At 42.5% G+C, this 19,974-nt stretch overlaps 1 protein-coding gene across 1 annotated transcript in view; it reads left to right on the top strand.

Annotated features, from left to right (window-relative positions):
* The window catches only part of st6galnac5a (ST6 (alpha-N-acetyl-neuraminyl-2,3-beta-galactosyl-1,3)-N-acetylgalactosaminide alpha-2,6-sialyltransferase 5a), a gene marked incomplete at its 5' end in the record, with an annotated part of 33,775 nt that extends 17,132 nt beyond the window's left edge, over positions 1–16,643 (top strand). Inside the window, 3 exon segments of the mRNA XM_079285502.1 lie at positions 8,184–8,596; positions 15,590–15,697; positions 16,090–16,643. Coding sequence (XP_079141628.1) covers positions 8,184–8,596; positions 15,590–15,697; positions 16,090–16,336 — 768 coding nt within the window. The 3' untranslated portion in view covers positions 16,337–16,643.
* Between the last annotated feature and the right edge of the window lie 3,331 nt (positions 16,644–19,974).

The raw sequence follows: 19,974 nt of genomic DNA, 5'->3' as shown, positions 1-19,974 counted from the left end.
TATCTGGTAGAAAAGAGAGTGAGAAAGAAACAAGGTGCAGCATGCTTCTCTTCACCTTCTCAGTGAGGAGAGTTAAGGTTTAATGACATAGAGGCTTGCCTTCGGGGCAGAGCTGTCTGTCTATCTCATGATCTGCAGAGGTCTTTGCTGTTTGAGATACAAGGGCATTTTAGATTAGGGCAGCTGTGCGGCAGAGTAGAGTGTGAGACAGAAACGAAGCTGTGGACACCTGGATAATAAAATGCAGCCCGATATAGTACTGGTTTTTACCCGGTGGTTTTCTTGTCACAGAAATGATGCTACAACTTTGTGGAGAAAAGTTCTGTTCTTGGATTTTTCCATGTTGTCGTTGTGTCGACCGCCTGCATGTCGTATCCTAAAACAGCGGCTCCCTACATGTCTTTGCTTGTGACCGCTTCATCTTCTTGTGCGCTCTCGTCATAAGTGTGTCGAAAGTTGTGTGAGCATGTTGACTTCTTTGATTATTTCACTTGAATCATTTGAGAGGCCAAGAAGTGTAACTGTGATTATTTTTGCATGAAAAGATGCAAATATTACAGACGGTGTGTTTCTCCTTCCGGCCTGAAATGTCTCATTTTCTCTCAGGGGTGCGCCTCTACCTCAGCCAAGCAAACTGTTGGCTAGTGGGTTTCTCTACAGCGCACAGAGTTGACCGTCAACAGGCAAGAGGCCGTGTGTCGAAATGCATATTACAGATGCACCTGTAGACATGTCTGAAGAATGCTCCTTGCCCCCGGATAATGTCGGTATATTCCACATGTCTTAATCACAAAATGCTGCATTCGAAATAATTAAAAACGTAACCACGGGTTGTTTTGAGTATTTTAAAATACAACAAGTAGTTTTTGTACCCAAAGTCCTTAACACCGTCAGTCGGGGAGCCTCTTCCTTTCGGTCTATTCTTGCCGCCTCTACAGGCTCGATGCATGTGAGAAAACGACGTGTGAAACATTTCCAAACCAAAGTGATGTTAATCCTTCGTGTGATTTCACCTTTTTTTTTTAAACTGATAAGACAGCAAACAGTCATCTTTGGCTGAGGACACTTCATGAGAGCAAATGTTGTCCTTTGCTCCTCCAAGATGAATTTTAAAACAATCTGTTACTTTTGATGAATTGATTTAGGACTCGTCATCAATTAGTCCGTGGGAAGTCTCTCGCCTCTCTGCTCATTAAATAGTGGCCGGCTATTTTCAATTTTTTTCAGTTTAATTGACGCCAGGTAACCATTTAGTTTGCGCTGCGGTTATATCGTATCTGTTTTTGTTTACACTGTTTTAAAACTTTATCCTGATTTAAAAAATGTTCTCCCACTCAGGCTACAAAAGTTCTCTATTATCTGCTTTTTTATTTTTTATACATGAACAAAAACAGCACGAGGTTCTGGACTGCTGAACTGGCCCTTACATTTGGGAGTCATTACTGAATTTTTCTGGTTGTGGGTTTGATTCGCACTTTTTTTAAAAGTGTGCAGTCATAGTGCCAGATGTGTATTTTGTGTGTTTTTGCCCTGTGTGTGTGTGTGTGTGTGTGTGTTAAGTGTTGCATCCCTCTCCAACGGCCGTACGCTTTTACTTTGATCACAAACGCATATTAAATCTCTGCTCTGCAGTGCTGTCTGTGATGAATTTCTCTCTTACACACACACACACACACACACACACACACACACACACACACACACACACACACACACACACACACACACACACACACACACACACACACACACACACACACACAGTGAAGAGCCCTCTTTACAGTCCCACTTGCTTTGAGGTTCAGAGCTCGGCCCACAGTCTGTCCTCGTCTTCAAATGCTCTGGATGTTATCGGCTCTTGTTTCAGCCAGCACCCTCGATCATCATGTCATTTATCCAAAAAAGAGCCAAACCCTCTACCTTCATCAATGAACTTTCAGTCGTTTCAGTCGCCAGATGCTATTTTTTACATTTTGAAGTAGATAATTGCCCTCCATCAAAGATGCCTTCTTTTCAAGGTGCTCACAGAAAACTCTGCCCTAATTAAGACCAGAGCAGCGGGAGCTGCCAACCTGGAGTACCGCCGCTGATCGCTGGAATCCCTAATTGCCCCTGTTTCGATATCCACCCTCTCCTCCTCTTCCTCCCCCTCTTCATTAGACCTCAGCAGCGCTCGCTCCCCACCTCAGCTCTCTCTAATGACCGGTCAAACGCGCATTCTGGACAAACGGCTCCAAATAAGCCCGTCCTCCATCGACTCTGCCCCGCAGCACTCGGCCTGTGTGTGCTCATCAGCACAGTAGAAACAGGTCTCCTCTAAATAGAGCGCCTTTAACTGAATTCACTTTTTCCTCCTCTCTGCTGTTTGCCTCCAGCTGTTGAGATTTTCTCTAATTGGTAGCTGTACTCGTACCGCCCCTCACACCCGCTCCTCCTGTGCTGCCATCGGCTCTCAAGGCCATTTTGTTTCTTCATTCGTTAGTTCTCCATCCATTCACTCTTTCACTCCCTCCCTCTATTTAATGTCTTTATCCTTCCAACCTCCCCCCTCTCCCCCCCCCCCCCCCCACACACACTTCTTCCTCTCCTTTTTTATCATCTCCCATCATAAATTGTACATTTTGGCTCTCACAGCAGCAACCAACTTAAGAAATTAACTTGTTTTTTAGGGCATTTTCCTATTTTTTAACAGATTTTTTGGCCTTTTTTCACGGACAATTTTACTGATTAGCATTGTGAATATCCGCTAGATCCAGTCTGTCCGTCTTCGCTTTGTTGATGTTGATTTTTTTATGCGATTGGTTGTTTTATTTGTTGCTGCTGGAGTCGTAGACTGTTCAGTATTTTAAGCCGTGGCTGTTTCAGTCTTTTTTTTTAGTCATCAGATTATATTGGACATGTCTGTCAGTTTGCTCTAAAGACATCACTTAACTGAAGTGAGTAAGTTAACCCGAGTCGTCCTCGCTGCTCTTTGTGTGCTGCCGGCGTGGTCCTGATGTGACGCAGCGCAGGAAATGAAACTGCTTTATTTTGTCTTTTAGTCTCTCGTTGCGTATTATAATACGTAGTCAGTGAGTGTTTCATGACGTCGGTCTCGTCATCTCGTCTCAGTCATGGAAACAAACATATTCACATATTCAGTGATAGTTTTTGTTAGTTTGTGTTTTTGTTAATTGACCAGCTTTAGTCATCTATTTTGGCAGCGTGGTGACACCAGTTTGTTTTGCGATTAGCTGCGTCTTTGGTTATTTTCTGATTTAAAAACTCTCATTGTTTCTCCTCACCAATGGAGAATGTGACCCATGGGCCATGGAGGGTAAAAGCTGCAATCATAGTCCAGTGAGCAACACATGAACAGGGTGAAGTACAATAAAAAAAGATTCTTAGATGTATTTTGAGGTCAGAATATTTACTCCTCTTTTCTTTTCTTTTTTTTAAGAACTTACAAGAGCGTTTTTTGCTTCGAGCCATTCGATCATTATCTGTGACCATGTGTGGAAGGCTTCTCTTTGAGGAGGCTACAGAAAATAAAAGGAGTCTAAAGGTCATGCTTGAGGCTCGGAGGAGGCTGAAAATGTTCTGTTCTGTTGTTGAATCTCGATACTAGACAGCCAGACAGCATCCTGCTGGGCTGCATGATTGCCGCCTCTCATTTACCGGCCATATCCTCAGTTTCGCATCTTTGAAGACCCGGCATCGTCACTAAGCCCTCGCTCGATTCCCCCCCCCCCCCGTCCTACTGCATTCACCCACACAAAATCAATAACAACACTGGAATGGCATTTCTCCGCCCTGAGGGGGTATGGCACACATCAGGCGTAATGGTTCATTGCAGTGTGAGTATGTCTTTTCCTCAAGGGGCCGAGCTAAGTCAGGGAATGGAGAGGGGGGAGTCGGGTGAGGAATTAAAGCTGATTTCATGCCCCCTGATTTTAGACCCATGTAAGTTTAAACCACCAATTATTACCCGTGTTACCCATGGGCAGTGAAGGGCTCTGAGCACTGACTACGAAGCCAATCAGGCCCGGCCGAACTGCACGATCTTTTCCAACTACTATCACAGTAATAATGTGTGACTATATGAGTCGTATTGATTACCTGCATGACCTGCAAATGCCACTCAACAACACCAGGCTTGTCCAGAACACGGGAAACACATTTTCAGTGGCGAGCGTCATGTTCAATCGGTGCTCGAATCAACACCAGAACACTGCCTTTGGTCCCCACCCACCCCGCCCAACCTCTGCTCTCAAGGATCCCGCCTCCCCAGGTGGTCTGAGACTCGAGCTGCCTCTTACTTACACCCTCCGCCATCTTTCTCAAGGTTAATCCACACAGCTCTGACAGCCGCGTTGTCCTCGGGTCTGGCAGGCTGTGATGGTTCATGCATCCCCTGTGAAGGACGGGCTCGCTAGAAGCAGAGGAGGGTTCGGAATGCCGACCAGAATGAGGAAACGGAGGAGGGCGACCCCGGCTGCCTGGGTTGTCGTGGAGCAGAGATGTGACTGGCTGTGTCTGAATGTTGGTGTTTTTGTACCTTTTACGAGGCCACTGTGGATGGATGGGTGGGTGGGCCTAATGAAACCAGGACAGGCTCCCAGTGTTTGCCACAAGTGGGACAAGGTCACCCCTTAGGCTGGAAATGTCATTATGAAATGAAACAACTATTTTGTCGTGTTGTGAGCTTATAAGTGAGTTAGTTCTAGCTTCTCAAATGTGCAGATTTACTGCTTTTCTCTATTTGACATGATAGTAAATAGAATGTTGGACCAAACTCGAGTTTTTATGGGAACCTGCGATGGAGATTTTCATTATTTTCTGATCTTTAGATCTATTTAGATTATCTTAATAACTTCTCTGTACCTCCTTCAGTCAATTAGATAATAGATGGAATATTGGACACGCATGAAACAGGACATGGGCTCAGAATCCATAAGGTTTGGGAACCACTGGTTAAATAATTAACAATATTTTGTATTGCATAACCTTGTCATGTGAGAGGTTTTTTTTTTAATGGAAAATCTTTATCTGAAAAGTAACTAACGATAGCTGTCTGACATGAAGTCTGAATAACATGCATTTTAAATACACAAGTAAAGAACAAGGAGCTCAAAATTGTGCTTAAGTACAGTTCTTTATTGCATATATTCATACACACACATCTGCATAGTGTTAGCGAGGCTATCTTGATCGATCGAGGCATATAATAGATCAACTCTAAATCAATTGTTGACCAAACTACACTCAGTTTATAGAAGAAACGGGGACTCATGTTTTATTGTAAATTGAACAATGAAATAAGCTCATTTTATGTTTGTTTTTTATTCTGTTAGATGATCTGAATAATAAAATTGGCTTCTTGGAAAAGTTTCCAGATTTTCTTCTTTCTTCTGTCTATTTTTATGCCTCCAGTAAGTGAAACAGCCTCATCTTAATCAGGATACATCATTTAGTTTGGATATTCACTTGGGTTACATTACTGTTTGCAGCTTTGATCAGATGATGTAACGGGACACTGATGGAGTACACTTTTAAAGAACCTCAGCAGCCGGAGTTTAAACGCAGCAAATCTTTAAATTATGATCAAAGGTATTTCGCTGTGTGTGAAATCGCTGGCTTTGTTCTCTCTAACGCACTGATAGATGTGTTTTGAATGATGAACTATTAATCACATGAAGCGTTGAGTGGAGTTTTGTCGAGGATAAATGAAATTTGAATGAAATTTAATGAAATGTAGAGGTTTTTTTTTTAGGATTCGTGAGTTTCTCTGAGCCAGTTCTTAGGTAAACTACAGTTTGCACCGTCTCAATCGCCTCAAACCAAACCACCATAATTCCGGCTGAAATGGAGAGCATTGTCCAGACCATCCAGCCGATTTCTTGGTAATAGCCTGACCGAGCTCCCTGAAGTGGCCAATTCTGGGCAGCAAGGCCCACTTACATTCTCTGTGAGACAGAGGAAGAGAGAATAGCGTCTGTGGAGCCACTTAAAAGCCCCTGGGTGAAAATGGGATTTCTGACCTGCTCCACTGGTGCTGCAGCTCTACTGCCAGATTGGCTGTCAAGGTGCTGCCAGGTGGGAGAGGGGAAAGGGTGGGGTGGGGAGCAGATGGAAGGAATGGATGGATGCTGCTGCTGCTGGTGTTGGTGTAGACCACTAGGATCTCATTAGCTCAGCATTTCATCAAACACTGAGGCACCGAGGTGGCTCTCACATGCCTCTATATATATCTCTTTCGCCATCTTTTCTTTCCCTTGTATTTAACACTTTTTTTTCTCTCTGTCCCACCTTCCCTCTTTGTATCGTTCTCCCACTGCGTCTCAAGGTCTCATTAACCAGTTGAGGCTGTCAATCTGCCACTAAGTCAAAGTCAGAAGATGAGGATGATAATGACACATTTACACACACACACACACACACACACACACACACACACACACACACACACACACACACACACACACACACACACACACACACACACACACACACACACACACACACACACACACACACACACACATCCAGCTATAATCATTTGTTCTTGTTCATGTCTTGAAGATGTAAATGTGTTATGGCAATAAGAATGTAAATAACCACCATATTTCTGCTGGGGAGATACACACACACACACACACACACACACACACACACACACACCGCCAACATGCAGAGCTGCTTAACATACACAAATAGGTTTGTATTAATGATTTATGTGCTTGCACATGGCAGGGCTAAAGAGAAAAAGAGGCCACAGACTTACTGAACTGTACACGTACAAATGCATAACTGGCAATGTGGTTTCAAACAGCGGCTGGGTCTTCAATAACGGGGGATGGGTTTTTTTTGTATAACTGTAGGAAAAATAACAGCAGAATAATCTGAAAGATGTCAAAATATTTATTATAATTACAGCTATAATTTAAATCAACAAAATGCTTGTCGCATTGGTGGAATGGCCAGGATGCCCTAAAAATGTTTACACGGATATGAGCTGACGGCTGCAACTATTATTTGTATTGCTTATTTGTCAATTATTTTCTTGTTTAATCTCTTTGGTCCATAAAATGTCACAGTATTCCCTATTGTCCAAGTTGACTCATTCAAATTGCTTGTGTTGTCCTACCAACAGTTGAAAACTCAAAGATATTCAGTTTAATAACATATTGTATTGAAAAAACAGCAAATATTAAAGAAATTTGAAGCTGGAATCAGACTGTTTTATTTTTGATTAGAAAGAAATCATAAATTGATCACTATCCCTTCCTGTGTCTGTTTGACAATATGCAACACTGATATTTTATTCATTATTTTGGGTGGCTCTGGCAGTGTTTGTTTAATTATAAAGGTTTTAAAAATGCAGGATATGAAAAATAACAATAAAAAGGAGACGAGAGAAGACAGCTCTCACCAATCAAGCATAAAGAAAAACAAAGAACACGAGTCTAAGTAAGTTCATGCATACATGTGCACTCACCTGTACCTACATGAAACAAAACAAAGGCATACCGAGTCAAAGAAATCCCCCGATCACGTGTGTTTCATCCTGTTGAAAAGGTAATAGACAAAAGATAAAGTAGTAAACAGGTTTGTGTTGATATGTAATCCACATATTCCTAATGTGTATTATGTTCTCGTCTTTCATAAATATCCTAAAGAGTTCCTGAGTTTCAAAAATATATAAAATGCTGAATACTTTATAGGTTCATATTTGATAGGAATTCAACATGAATTGTATGAACCAGGACCGTTGTGTGGGAGGTAAACACACATTGCTCTGTTGTGGGAGAAAGATGTAAGGTGAGTTCTTTGTCAGACCCCGGGGTTTCTACCAATCGCAAAGCAATATGACAAGCTGCATATCCCCACGAGGCTCTGTCGCAACCCATTTGTCAACAAAGCATTTCCTGCCTCAAACACATAGCGAAGCTTTTTAACCAAAGTTCCCCTAGGTGTGCATTTCTGTCTGCTTTGCATATTTCTCTATGAACTGGGGCGAAACACAACTTTCAACTGTTTGTAGAGTTTACAACAAATATGCCGCAAAACCAAAAATTCAGCTGGCAGTGCTGCGGGTGCTTCCACAGGGAATGAGGAGGCCAAATATTCTGATGCACAGCATGTATTCGTTTGAGAATGTTCTGTTTATGTTTTTCTTGTTTTTCTTGTTTGCCATCAATCAGCCTCCCAGGATGCACTGCCAGACCTGCGCCCTGGTGACCAGCTCGGGTCACCTCATCGGAGGCGGTCGGGGTGAAGAGATCGACCGGGCCGAGTGCGTCATCCGCATGAACGACGCCCCCACCGCCAGGGGTTACGCCGGAGACGTCGGCCGGCGAACCTCCCTGCGCGTCATCGCTCACTCCAGCATGCAGAGGGTCCTGCGGAATCGCCACGAGCTGCTGAACGCCAGTCAGGACACGGTGTTCATCTTCTGGGGCCCCAGCAGCTATATGAGGCGCGACGGGAAGGGCCTTGTTTACAATAACCTGAGGCTGATGAACCAGGTGCTACCCAAACTCAAAGTCTACATCATCTCCTGGCAGAAGATGCTGCAGTTCGACGAGCTCTTCAAGAAGGAGACCGGCAAGGACAGGTGAGGAAAAAATGATCACCGTGAGTGTACAAGAATGCAATACGTAATAAGGGTCACCGATTGGTTTGTGGACTGCCGGTCTGAAGCCTTGAGTTCGGCGATTTCACAGTCGCCATCTTGGATTACGGCTGTCGCCATGTTGTTGTTTTTTCCGCAACCAATGAACGGAAGTTACCATACTTGGAATGCGGAGGACTTGCGTAGAGACGGCGTATACAGCTCTGGTAGCGGCAGCGACCTGTCAATTACAGTAAGGCCGCGCTAGAGCGTACTCCGCTTTATGGTCTATGGTACTTTGAAAGGGACAATAATTTACGAAATCAACTTCTTTTTGCAACCGGAGGAGTCGCCTCCTGCTGGTCAGTAGAGAGAATGCAAGTTGTGTAGGTGTGGACGGGTAGTTTATATTTACACGGCAACACAGCACTAACAGTTGGTTAAAATCTGCCAAAAATCAAATAGATAAGTTGTCTGTCGAAAAGTACGACTTTGCATCGATAGTGTGAGTTGTTCTTGAAAATCAAGCTAGAAAGACATCAGTAAGTAAACTCTGGTTGAATGAAACATTACGATGTTGGAGTTTCCTGCTACCCTTTGAATGCATCACGAAGGTAAATGTCTCAAAGTGAATGTTTAATGTGAAATCATAATTTGACGAAGAGAAAAAAAAAAAAACTATTAACATGTGATGAATATAATGGGTACGTTTTTGTTTCTGGAACACCTTTCCTCAAGCTGCCCAGTGTTAAAAGACTCAAATTGAATGAGTCCAAGCTGAGTGTCCCTCTCAGTCCCTTGGCTATTAATGCTTAATGAAAATGCTACCACACACACACACACACACACACACACTCTGTTTGTGTGTCTCTCTCGCTTTGTCCGGGGTGTCATTGGAGAAGGAATCAGACTTTAAGACAGATGTCAGGGAGGAAATTGCCAAGTAGAGGATGCGGTGAACAGCTCAGACAGCCATCCTTCAGGATCAGTGGCTACTATCGTGGTAAATGTTTACAGTGAGCAAGCGGATCCTGATGTACTGTTATCCTTTTTACAGAGTTAGGTGTTAACATCTGTGAGGCTTATTTGAGGTCATCTCTGCTCTGTGGAGCGTGGGAAGAGAGAGAGAGAGAGTAAGCCTTAAAGTATTGCTTTTTTTATTTCTAATCTTGGAGAACGGTTTAAAGGAAGCTGTCGGTATGAAAGAACAATATTTTCATACCTAATTTGTAAAATGAATCCTACTGTTTTTAAGGATTGGGAGCCTGTGTGAGCCACATTAATAGGAGAGTTTCTGGGTAATAATGTGTGCGATCGACAACCCTGCAAGCCCGTAATTGTAATTGTGGGTTATGCCGTTTCAGTAAAGGTCTTTTTGGATGTTGTCACATCCAACCATTTTAATATAACTGGCAGAGGAGCAATGAAAAACAGGTGTCCCTCTGCAATCTCGGTTCAATTGCCGAACCGGTGATTAAAGGCAAATTAGCTTTTGAAATATATATATATTTAATGTAGTATTTAAAGCGTCCGTAATGGAAATCGTCTCACTGTGTTGCACTGTTAGGTGTCTACTCGATGCATTTGATGGAGTTTCCTGTTGTTAAATGTGTTTGGATGGCAGGTTCATTCAGTCACCAAAAGATCCCAGGTTCGATCCCTTTAACGGAAAATCTAAATGCTGTTAAAAAGCTGGAAAAATGCCAGCTTAAGCATTGGCAGTCCTGGAAAACGAATCCTCTGTGACTCAGAGGGTGAAAAAGAGGAGAATAGAATGCCCAATATGCAACAGAGAACAATACAGCAGTGGAGAGTACTCCGTATTTATCTTTTCTTGGAATTAGATTTAGGAAAACTCTCAATTTAGGAATAAAAGGTCTCCACTGAAAGTGAAAAAAACGGAAGCAAGAGGGAAAGTCTGCTGCTCAAAGAGAAGCAACATTATATAAAAGGCATATTATGATAACAATGAGGGGAATAAGCTACATGTCCTCATAAGAGTACACGTATAATGATGTTCAACAAGTGTTTCAGCTTTAACTAATTGCACGAATCACACCTTGATGTGACCTCCACCTCTCAGCAGTTGGATAACAACCACTATAATAAACCCAATGACAATACACCTCTTCAGAAATGAACACAACAAAAATACACAATTGGAGAGATGCACTGTACACTTCTTGACTATTTTTAATCTATGATCTAATTCTTCTCAAAGTAAATGGAGCAAATCCTTTTCTTTTCTTCTTGTTTTTGTATCAGTGCCATTATACTGAAAATCTCCTTTTATGAAATACAAGCAAAGAATAATCTCACTTTTTAATAGAAATGCGATTTTAAGACTTGGGGATCAACACAAAATGAAACTGCTCGTTAACTGTGTACTTTTGCCAGATTTTCAACACCAAACTGTGTAAACATGTGCAGCGACGCCGTTCTTCTGTGCCGGGATTCCTCTATCTTCACACTCGCAGCTTGCTTCCAGTCCTTTTTAAGACCGCCATTGAAGCTAAGAGCTTGACATTTCACACCACATTATTCATCAGCATGTTCATCAACAAGGAAACGAGGAAGACTCCTTAAGTGAGATTAGCTGCGACCTCCGTGCATCCTCCACAGACTGCTTGATGACAAAATGTTGCGCTTTGAACTTTTCTGAAGTTTTCTAATTTGCAAAAGGTGTGTGCGTGCGTGTGCGTGCATAGTAAAGCCCAGTGACTGTGTTTGCATATCACAACAAATCAATCAATGTCCCAGACAACCTGGGTCCTGTTGTAATTAAATGAGAAGTCTGTGCTTCAGCTGCGATAGCATCACTTTGGGTCGACACTGTTGCTTGTGGTCTGAACAGACTTTAATAAAGATGAAAGTCGGACAAAGGTGTGTTGTTACTATTCATCCCACTGTCACTCAGTGCAGATTGATTGAATCAGGAGGTTTGGCAACAGTAAAACAGCAGGAAGCTGCACATTTGTAGATGTCTACTGCAAACACAATGCTGTTGAATTAAAGGTCTGATTGGTGGGAAATAATTTAGAGTTGTTGCGATATGCTTGAAGCTTTAGCCGGTAATGCATTTAAGAAACCTTTTTTTATTTATCTGTTGCAGTTCTCTACATACCAACGGCAATCAATAAATCAAATGCTCTGACAAAACAATACAAAAATCTGGCATCTGTGGCGGTCACAGGGTGGTAATAAGCCAATTATTGTGGCTGAATGAAATGACTGAACGGCCGACCTACCTGTGCGCACTCTGCCCCTGCACTGATTGCCGTAGTCTTCCATGAGCTGCTAGTTTTACAGTTGTGAGTATTAACAATAGTCGTGTTTGTTGTTTACGATCATTATATTTTTGTGGGAGTGGCTTTATAGGGAGGCCTGGAAGGACAGTTTTCAGTTTTGCTCACTTGGTGACTTTCTCGCTAGGTTTAGCAGCTTTTGGAGCCGGTGCTGCTACATTATATTTACCCTCCGCCATTTTATTTGAGCGACCGAATTCAAGTATGTAATCCATGCACGATAATAGTGACGCCACAATGGCACTAGTAGTATTCGTGACACCGTTTGGTCCTGTTTATAACGTCCCCTGAACGTTTCCTCACTTCCCCTACAGCTTCCCAGCCACATGTGTTTATATTCGATCGTCCCCGAGCAGAGGAATTGTTGAAAATACAAATGCTTAACAGGCTTTTTATGTAAGGAGTCCTGCCTGACGTGTAAAATAAGAGAAACAGCTTTTCAAACGGCAAGGTAAACCCTCTACTCCGAATGTGTCACCCTCATCAACCGGAGGCGAGCATGCGTGTCGAGTCTGCCAGGTTGTTCTTGTCAAGTCTTTTCTTATCAGGCCCCTCGCTTTGTTTCTGTGTCTTGCCGAGTTGAAACCTCGGCTGCTGCGGATGCTCGCGTATACGTGTGTGAACGGATGGGAGGCAGCAACAAGCCGTCTGCAAGCAGCAGGGTGACGAGGTGGTCGAGGGAACAGGAGATCCTGTCAAACTGAGTTTGATCCTTTGCCTCCTTACTCCTATTTACATCAATGACACAAGGAGAGCGGTTGCCAGAACACAGCCCAGTGTACCACCTGCAGCTTCACAAAGTGAACAGGAACCCCAGATTCACTCTCGTTTTTTAACAAGCTTTGTCTGCTTGGCGTTTCGCCTCACTGTATTTGAGGGGGTTTTTTTGGCACCGGGACCGACATTGAAACCTCCGCCGCTGTAGTTCGTACCTTCCTCTTGGATGCGTGCTTGGTCGTGCGTGACAGATAGTCACCCAACGTCCAAACACTGATGCCCAGAAATGTCCCGAACACAACGAAATGAAAAGAAAAGAGAAAATACAGGCTGCTTAGTGAACCTTCAACACATTCGAAGTCTTGTTGGAAGTCTTTAAAGTGCAGGTGAAATGAAAACAGGAGGATTCTTTGTTACTTTGTTGATCCCCTGACATTTCATCCAGCGCCACACGTTTTCACTTACCGAGTGAAATATCTCCGATTTACAGTTTCCCAATGACGGCACCATGAAGTTGACATTTGTAATATTGAGTGAAGTGTCTTAACTGTTGGATTGTCATAAAACACCTTCATGCCCCCTTCAGAGCCATTGAGCTACACATACAGTTGTATTTCATTTGTCCAATACAACTGTAGAAATATGATGCTTTTTAGATGATTGTGGTACACATTATACCACATCATACTAGTTTGCAAAACTACAGAATTTATTTTCCAGTATGTTTATAATATAATGCCAATAGTGTTACTTGCCAGCCCATAATCTATCCCCCTCTTTTCCTCTTCAACCTTCACTTCTTTTATCATCTGACAAAGCGTCTGAAAGGTTTAGCTCTGCACCATGAAGCAATCTCTTTATTTTGAGTCCGCTCTCTCTTTGTCCCAGCACATTTTCCAAAATATTCATATGTGCTTCATGCTAAATGAGATGCAATATGTTGGTCACTCTTATACTAAGGTATTATAATTAACGTGGCAATGATTTACTGATGGTGAAATCCTACAGGTGGCACTACTAGTTATTTTATTATTGAATGAGGAAGATCAGGAGACTTCATTTGGTTTCCCCTCTTCACTGTTGATTTATTTTTCTGATAAAGGGCTCTGTAGGAACAATTATGATAAAGGTTGCAGGGGGTTATTCGTCTTGTGACATCACCACCATATTTGATATTTCCAACGAGGCCATCTTCAGATGCACCTGATAACTGATGCATGAACACATCCACTGGCCAGCAGTCACAATCCCAGTCAGGATTCTGTGCGGCAGGGGAAGCATGACGAGATCCACAGCTGTGCTTGAACCAGATGTGGGATTAAAATGTAATTGTGTTACATGGGCTCATACCTAAATGTTTTTACACGGCGTGTAAGGGAACAAGAACAGGGTTTATTTGGGGGGTTTTTTCAAACTAATTTATAAATTGATTTGATGAATACAGATTGTTCCAAAAGTGCTTTGGACCACAACGGCTAAACCTTCTGCATGACTGTGCTTGGCAGTGATTACAACTGTGGCTGCAGGCCAACGAGCCAGAGATCTGCGTCACAAAGTTTTCTGTCCCGACTGCTTTGTGAAACCCACAGCTTGCAGCCACGCTGGCAGCTCTGGTGAGGCTGCTCGTAGGAACAGCGGTGCTTTGAGCCGAATGCAAACATGCTGATGTTTGGCAGGTTATTCTTTCCCGTGTTCACCATCTTTGTTTATTGGCGTGCTGACATTTGCACAAAACAGCCGAGGCTGAAGGGAGTGACGTACGTTTTGCAGGTATTTTATTTGATCTAAAACCAAAGTGTTGGAAAATGATAAAGCTTGACCTGATTATGGTGCCAGATGAATTTGTGGAGCTTACCGAAGAAATCATACTTTATCCTCTAGTGACTTTGAATATTTGTAGTCCTGGCACCCAGTAGGTGTCAAGATATTTCCCTAAAAACTAAGCCAGGGTGTCCCTTCAGTAGCCAGGATTCTGCCTCTCTGGATAACCAATGTCTGTACAACAGTCGATGACAATCTGTTTCATAGTTCATATATTTCAGTCCGAACCAAAGCGGTGGACAGACCAACATTGCCCTCTTGAACCACGAGTGTGCTAAAACAGTTTGGGTGCTTTATCATTCATTCAGGCCATCACAAAGTTTGCGTTCAGTTGGTCATCAGGTCTTCAAAAACACTTCCCAAACGCATGTTGGCATGTCGTTGATGTAAAGTCAGGTTAATGCATCCTGTCTTAAGGAAGCTTCTGATGAACATTTCAGTGTATTTTCTCATTGCAGTATATTAACGTTGACCATCATTAGGGCTTATTCATTACGTTTGCTGTTGAAACCCCAGAATCAAAGTACCAGAGTTTAGTTTTAGTTAAATGTATTTTCACTTTAAACTGAATGTCTTCGCGGCCCTTTTACAAGTGGTGTTTGAAGTTGTAGGACTTTGGCACTCATTGAATCTCTTCAAAAACAAGGGAATCTTAAATGTATGCTGTAATGTTTTTTTCATCTGACAGCAACCCTACGAGAGAGACCACTTTGATGGATATTTAGATTTAGAGGGATTTCAAAATGCAATAAAAATAGAATTTCATATTTCTTTCATAACGAGATATCTCAGAAAACTGATGATTGCTCATCTCTTTTCAGGCACGACTAAAGACTGCAGCTGAGGCTTTGTCATTTCAGCTATCTGCACTGAATTCGCAAGACTGTTTCCTGCTTAATGGTTTGATTATTTGACGGGGTTCATTTGTGTCGGTCGATATGTCGGATGGATCTGTATATTAATGAAGCTGCGAGGGAACTTGAATGATCTTGCAGTCACGAAAATCGACCTCTAGATTTAGATAAATCTTTGTTCTGCCATAAAACGCCGACGTGAAATTTTCCAATTGTCTATCCCAGTTGATCATTCTGAAAAAATCAAATATGGTAAATGTTTTGATCTGTGAATCCTTCTAACTTCTTCTCCTCTACAGAAGAGTAACAAACTCCTGGCTTAGCACCGGCTGGTTCACTATGACCATCGCCCTGGAGCTGTGCGATAGGATCAATGTCTACGGCATGGTTGCCCCCGACTTCTGCAGGTGAGACAGTGGAGCTGCATGTTAATCATGTTCACAATCACAATCAACGTCACAGAAGAAGCCATACTATAGTGTGCCATCACTATTACTAAGACATGCACGATTAGATGATGTACTGCGTTGAACATGTGGCATCCATGCCAGAGGCTCCGTTTTCTGATATTTCATAATTCATACTGAAAGCTTTGTCTTTTTCATTCAGTGTTGACCTACAGGTGGCATTCATTTGGATGCGTAATCCATGCAAAGAGAAACGAATGAATGCAAACACTCCCTCTTTCTTTCTCCCTCCGAAGTGAAAAACACTTTGTGGTGCCACGTGAAACTCAAGTGACTCATTAAAGCACTTTGAAATGTCAACTGTCCCTCTTCTTCTCTCACTAATGCTGCAGGGAGCCTCAGCACCACTCCGTCCCTTACCACTACTACGAGCCACGTGGTCCGGATGAATGCGCCATGTACCTTTCTCATGAGCGCGGGCGGCGGGGCAGCCACCACCGCTTCATCACGGAGAAACGGGTCTTCGCCAACTGGGCACGGACTTTTGACATCCACTTCTACCAGCCGGACTGGAGTCCCCCGCCTCTCCCGGCTAACCGGACGGTGACAGCGACGCCCCTGGTACCCCAGAAGACGTGACCTGCGTTGGGGGGTGAAGAAGATACTTTAGAGATTCATCTAAGAAAGACTGAGGGTTCGGGAATGTTTGTATAGAGGGCTACTGGACCCTTAACAGAGAGGATACGAAGAAAAAAAAAATGAAGTAGGCAAAAAAAATAGCTGCCACAGAAGAAGACCGATTCTTGTTCATCCTGCTGGACATTTGTTATGAACATTTCTCCAGCTCCACCGCTGCATCTCCAGCAGTGTGTTCCGTTAACTGCGGTGAGCCAGTTCAAAGTTGTACAACCTTGTTCAGTTTATACAAGGAGGCAACATCATAACACTCCACTCTCAATGCATGCAGTGTCTTACTGTGGATCCTCTCTGTGTGTGCGTGTGTGTGTGTGTGTGTGTGTGTGTGTGTGTGTGTGTGTGAGGGATCGCAGAGGGTACAAACTTGAGTTTGGGCTCTCCACAAAGCCTCTGTTGGGTGAAGGATCGATGCAGGATTCACTGCTTACAGTTCACCGACAGAAAAATACCAATACAATGCCTGTAATCTAACAATGTAGTGAGACAGTGTCAACTGAATACTAATGGTGTAGTTGAATTTGAAACGTGAATCATCACTGGTGAGATTCATATTCATCGGCTGTTTTCAAGGATTGAAGAGATCAAGTTGGATGAGATTCTTTACGGAGAGTCGTGCCGCGCAACAAAGGCTCAAACTCCTAAAAAGCAGGAATAAATCTCAGTCCGAGCACATTTTAACACCTTTCAGGTTTGTGCATTGTAAACTCACACAAGTCAAACCTTTCCAATGCAGCACCTCTTGACTGACGTGTGCAACATTGATTGGATGGTACGTGTCTCATAAGGCTCTGTCGGCTCCTGTCGCCACTGAATTGCGTGATTTATTTAGCTATAAACCGGATTTCCATGTAAATGCACAGCCTTGTCACACAAGACAAGTGGGAGATTAAAATAGAGAGCAGGGATGCAGCAGCCCCATCCATCCCACTATACAGTATTTATCTGCTGCCTAGCAGGAGAATTACACCGTTTTTTGTTAAACTGATGTGTATGTGATCTGTCAGTCTACATTCTCGCTGTCCTTACTGTGTTTTATGTGCACTCTCCTCATTTGATGGAGTATATACTGCTTGTAGACTGCCCCTTCCTCTCTTTGTGATCCTCTAATTCCACCCCCCCCCCCCCCTCCATGAATAAAGAGCAGGTGTCAGTCTGGAGAAAGACGTGGGGTTATCTTTATGATTGACCCTGGTGCTAAGTCCCTATTGATTTTGCCCTCATCGCTGTAATGCGAGTAATGAGAGGGATGCTGTGGCTCAGAGACATAGGTGGCTCACACCACTAGAACGTGTTTCATATCACGTTTCCTTGGCAGAGACGAGGAAGCGATTACTACTCATACATCACAAACAGCTGCAGGAGTAGTGCCCTGCTGCCGACTTAGCGCTGGAGCTGAGACCAAGACATGCGTTTTGTTTTCTAGAGACTCACCTGTGAATGGCTCTGCACAACGGTCTGTATTCGCAAAGAGATAAGCACTTGAATATTTTAGTTTTTCGCCTAATTGATTGAGTCATAGTGTGTCGTTCTGCAGCTACCGGCTTCTGTAAAATGTAAGAAAATAGTCCAAAAAAATGGCAATCACAAGTTCCCAAGGTGATATTTTCAGATTGTTTTGTACAAAGATATTCACGAGGCAGTGCTATAAAACTGACCAGTAAAACGATGAATCATTTCAGCATTGCTGTTAATCTGTTATCTTTTCTTTTTGCACATGATCGAAATGTATCATTCCACTCAATAAAATACTTTTTATCAGTACTCTTGCATTCAGCAGTTTTTACATAACAACATGGTAATAATGTGAGAAATAAAATATCCCCCATGTATGTGTGTGTAGTAGCCCCACCCCCCCAGACATGAAGATGAAACATGGTTTTGTGGAGGATGTGAGGCCAGTGACTCACCTTCACCCTCCACTGACAGCAGCTGCCATTTTTACTTTTCCATCTCGTTCTTCCTGTCTGGTTGTGACATCGGGCTGTGTCACACTGAAATAATAATGAAAGACAGGCGTTACAAGGCCCTTCCTCCCCAAAGCTACAATAGATCCGACCGTCTTCATGCCTGAGTGTTTGAAGAAAGATAGCACTGCTACAAGAGCGTTAGGTAAAGTAATTACAGTAGATCAAGGTAATATCAGATCATGAAGGGAAAGCCAAGTATTCCGCAGAGGGTCATGAAGACTTTTATTAGGCAGTTGAGCCAGATCAATAAAATGTACTTGATAGGCATTTAGGAGGATTGACAGCTCATTATAAAGTAGAATATCAAAAACTATGAACAGGGCTGAAAAATAACTGAATGTGTTTCTTTTTATCCTCTGATATACACAGAAATACTACCAGTCATCACAACACTGGGTCTGGAACTAACCATCATTATTATTTCATATCAGTTTTTTATTTTTATTAACAGTTTTGTCTGCAACATGGTTTCTGCAGGATTACCAATTTAAATTAAGTTAAGTAAGACGATGTAATATGTCATACCAGTCGGCCATGTCCTAGAATAATTTTTTATATTTCATTTTTCTGTACTTGCCAGCAGTGTAAAACATCATTTCCAATTATATCATTAATTACATCTATGTGACCTGATACCGATGGTGCTGACTGACACTGAGGAAGATAACCTGATGAAATGCAGAAAGTAGTGACAAAATGCCTCTACCAAGTGTCCCACAGCCCAAAACTGTGGTTTTGTCCAATCAACAGTGTAAAAAAATATATATATATATACACAACTCTCGTCTAAATTAATTCCTAAAAACTAACCAGGAATTGGACAAATAGGGAATAAGTCCACGTACTAAATGTTCTCACTTGTCATGCAGACGGCTGCGTTGTCATCTCAGGAGTATGGAACTCCAGTCATGTGATGACAGGTGATGGCAGGTGATAGCGGGTGTATGAGGACCATGAGATGCGGCTTAAAGCTCCGGGGGAAAAAAAAACACGAGTTAAGATTTTTATGCCATGCAACGTTAATACATTAAACTAACTAAATTCACAAAACAATCTTACCTTTTTAGATTAGGTTTTCTAAACACTTTAAAGTCTTCTTGTTGGTAATTAATAAAACAATCAACTGTCTACGGGTTTCAACATACGAAAGCATTCGTATGTTTAGAACACAAAGTGTTTGCATCAGTTGAATCTTCTTTGCTTTCTTAGTTTGCTTTGTGTAAAATTGACTTTGTATGAATGAATAAAACATTAAAATGATGCAACCAGGAAGAGAGACGTAAAGCTGTTTGTATTTATTACAGCGCTTTCGGTCTCAGCGACCATCATTAAAATGTGACCCTCATCTTTTTGAATTGATTTTTAGAAAAAGCCACATTTAAATTCAACACTACATTAAACAAGCGCTGCCGAGCATGATTTATGCCAGCTATTGTTGCAGATGAGAATGAAAATCTGTGACTGAAATTACTTACACTATTCCTGGGAATGATTGACATTACAAAGGCTCACCGACATGCAAGCAGGAAATTCAGTTTCCATGGAAATTGGACATGTCTGGCGCACACGCCGTCTCTAAACAGCACGTGTGTGTGTGTGTGTATACGTTTGAAT

This window comes from Melanostigma gelatinosum (assembly GCF_949748355.1).
Source record: "Melanostigma gelatinosum genome assembly, chromosome: 15".
In the NCBI taxonomy this organism is placed as follows: domain Eukaryota; kingdom Metazoa; phylum Chordata; class Actinopteri; order Perciformes; family Zoarcidae; genus Melanostigma; species Melanostigma gelatinosum.
Note: the sequence above shows the minus strand (reverse complement) of the source record. Positions and strands in the feature narration are given on the sequence as shown.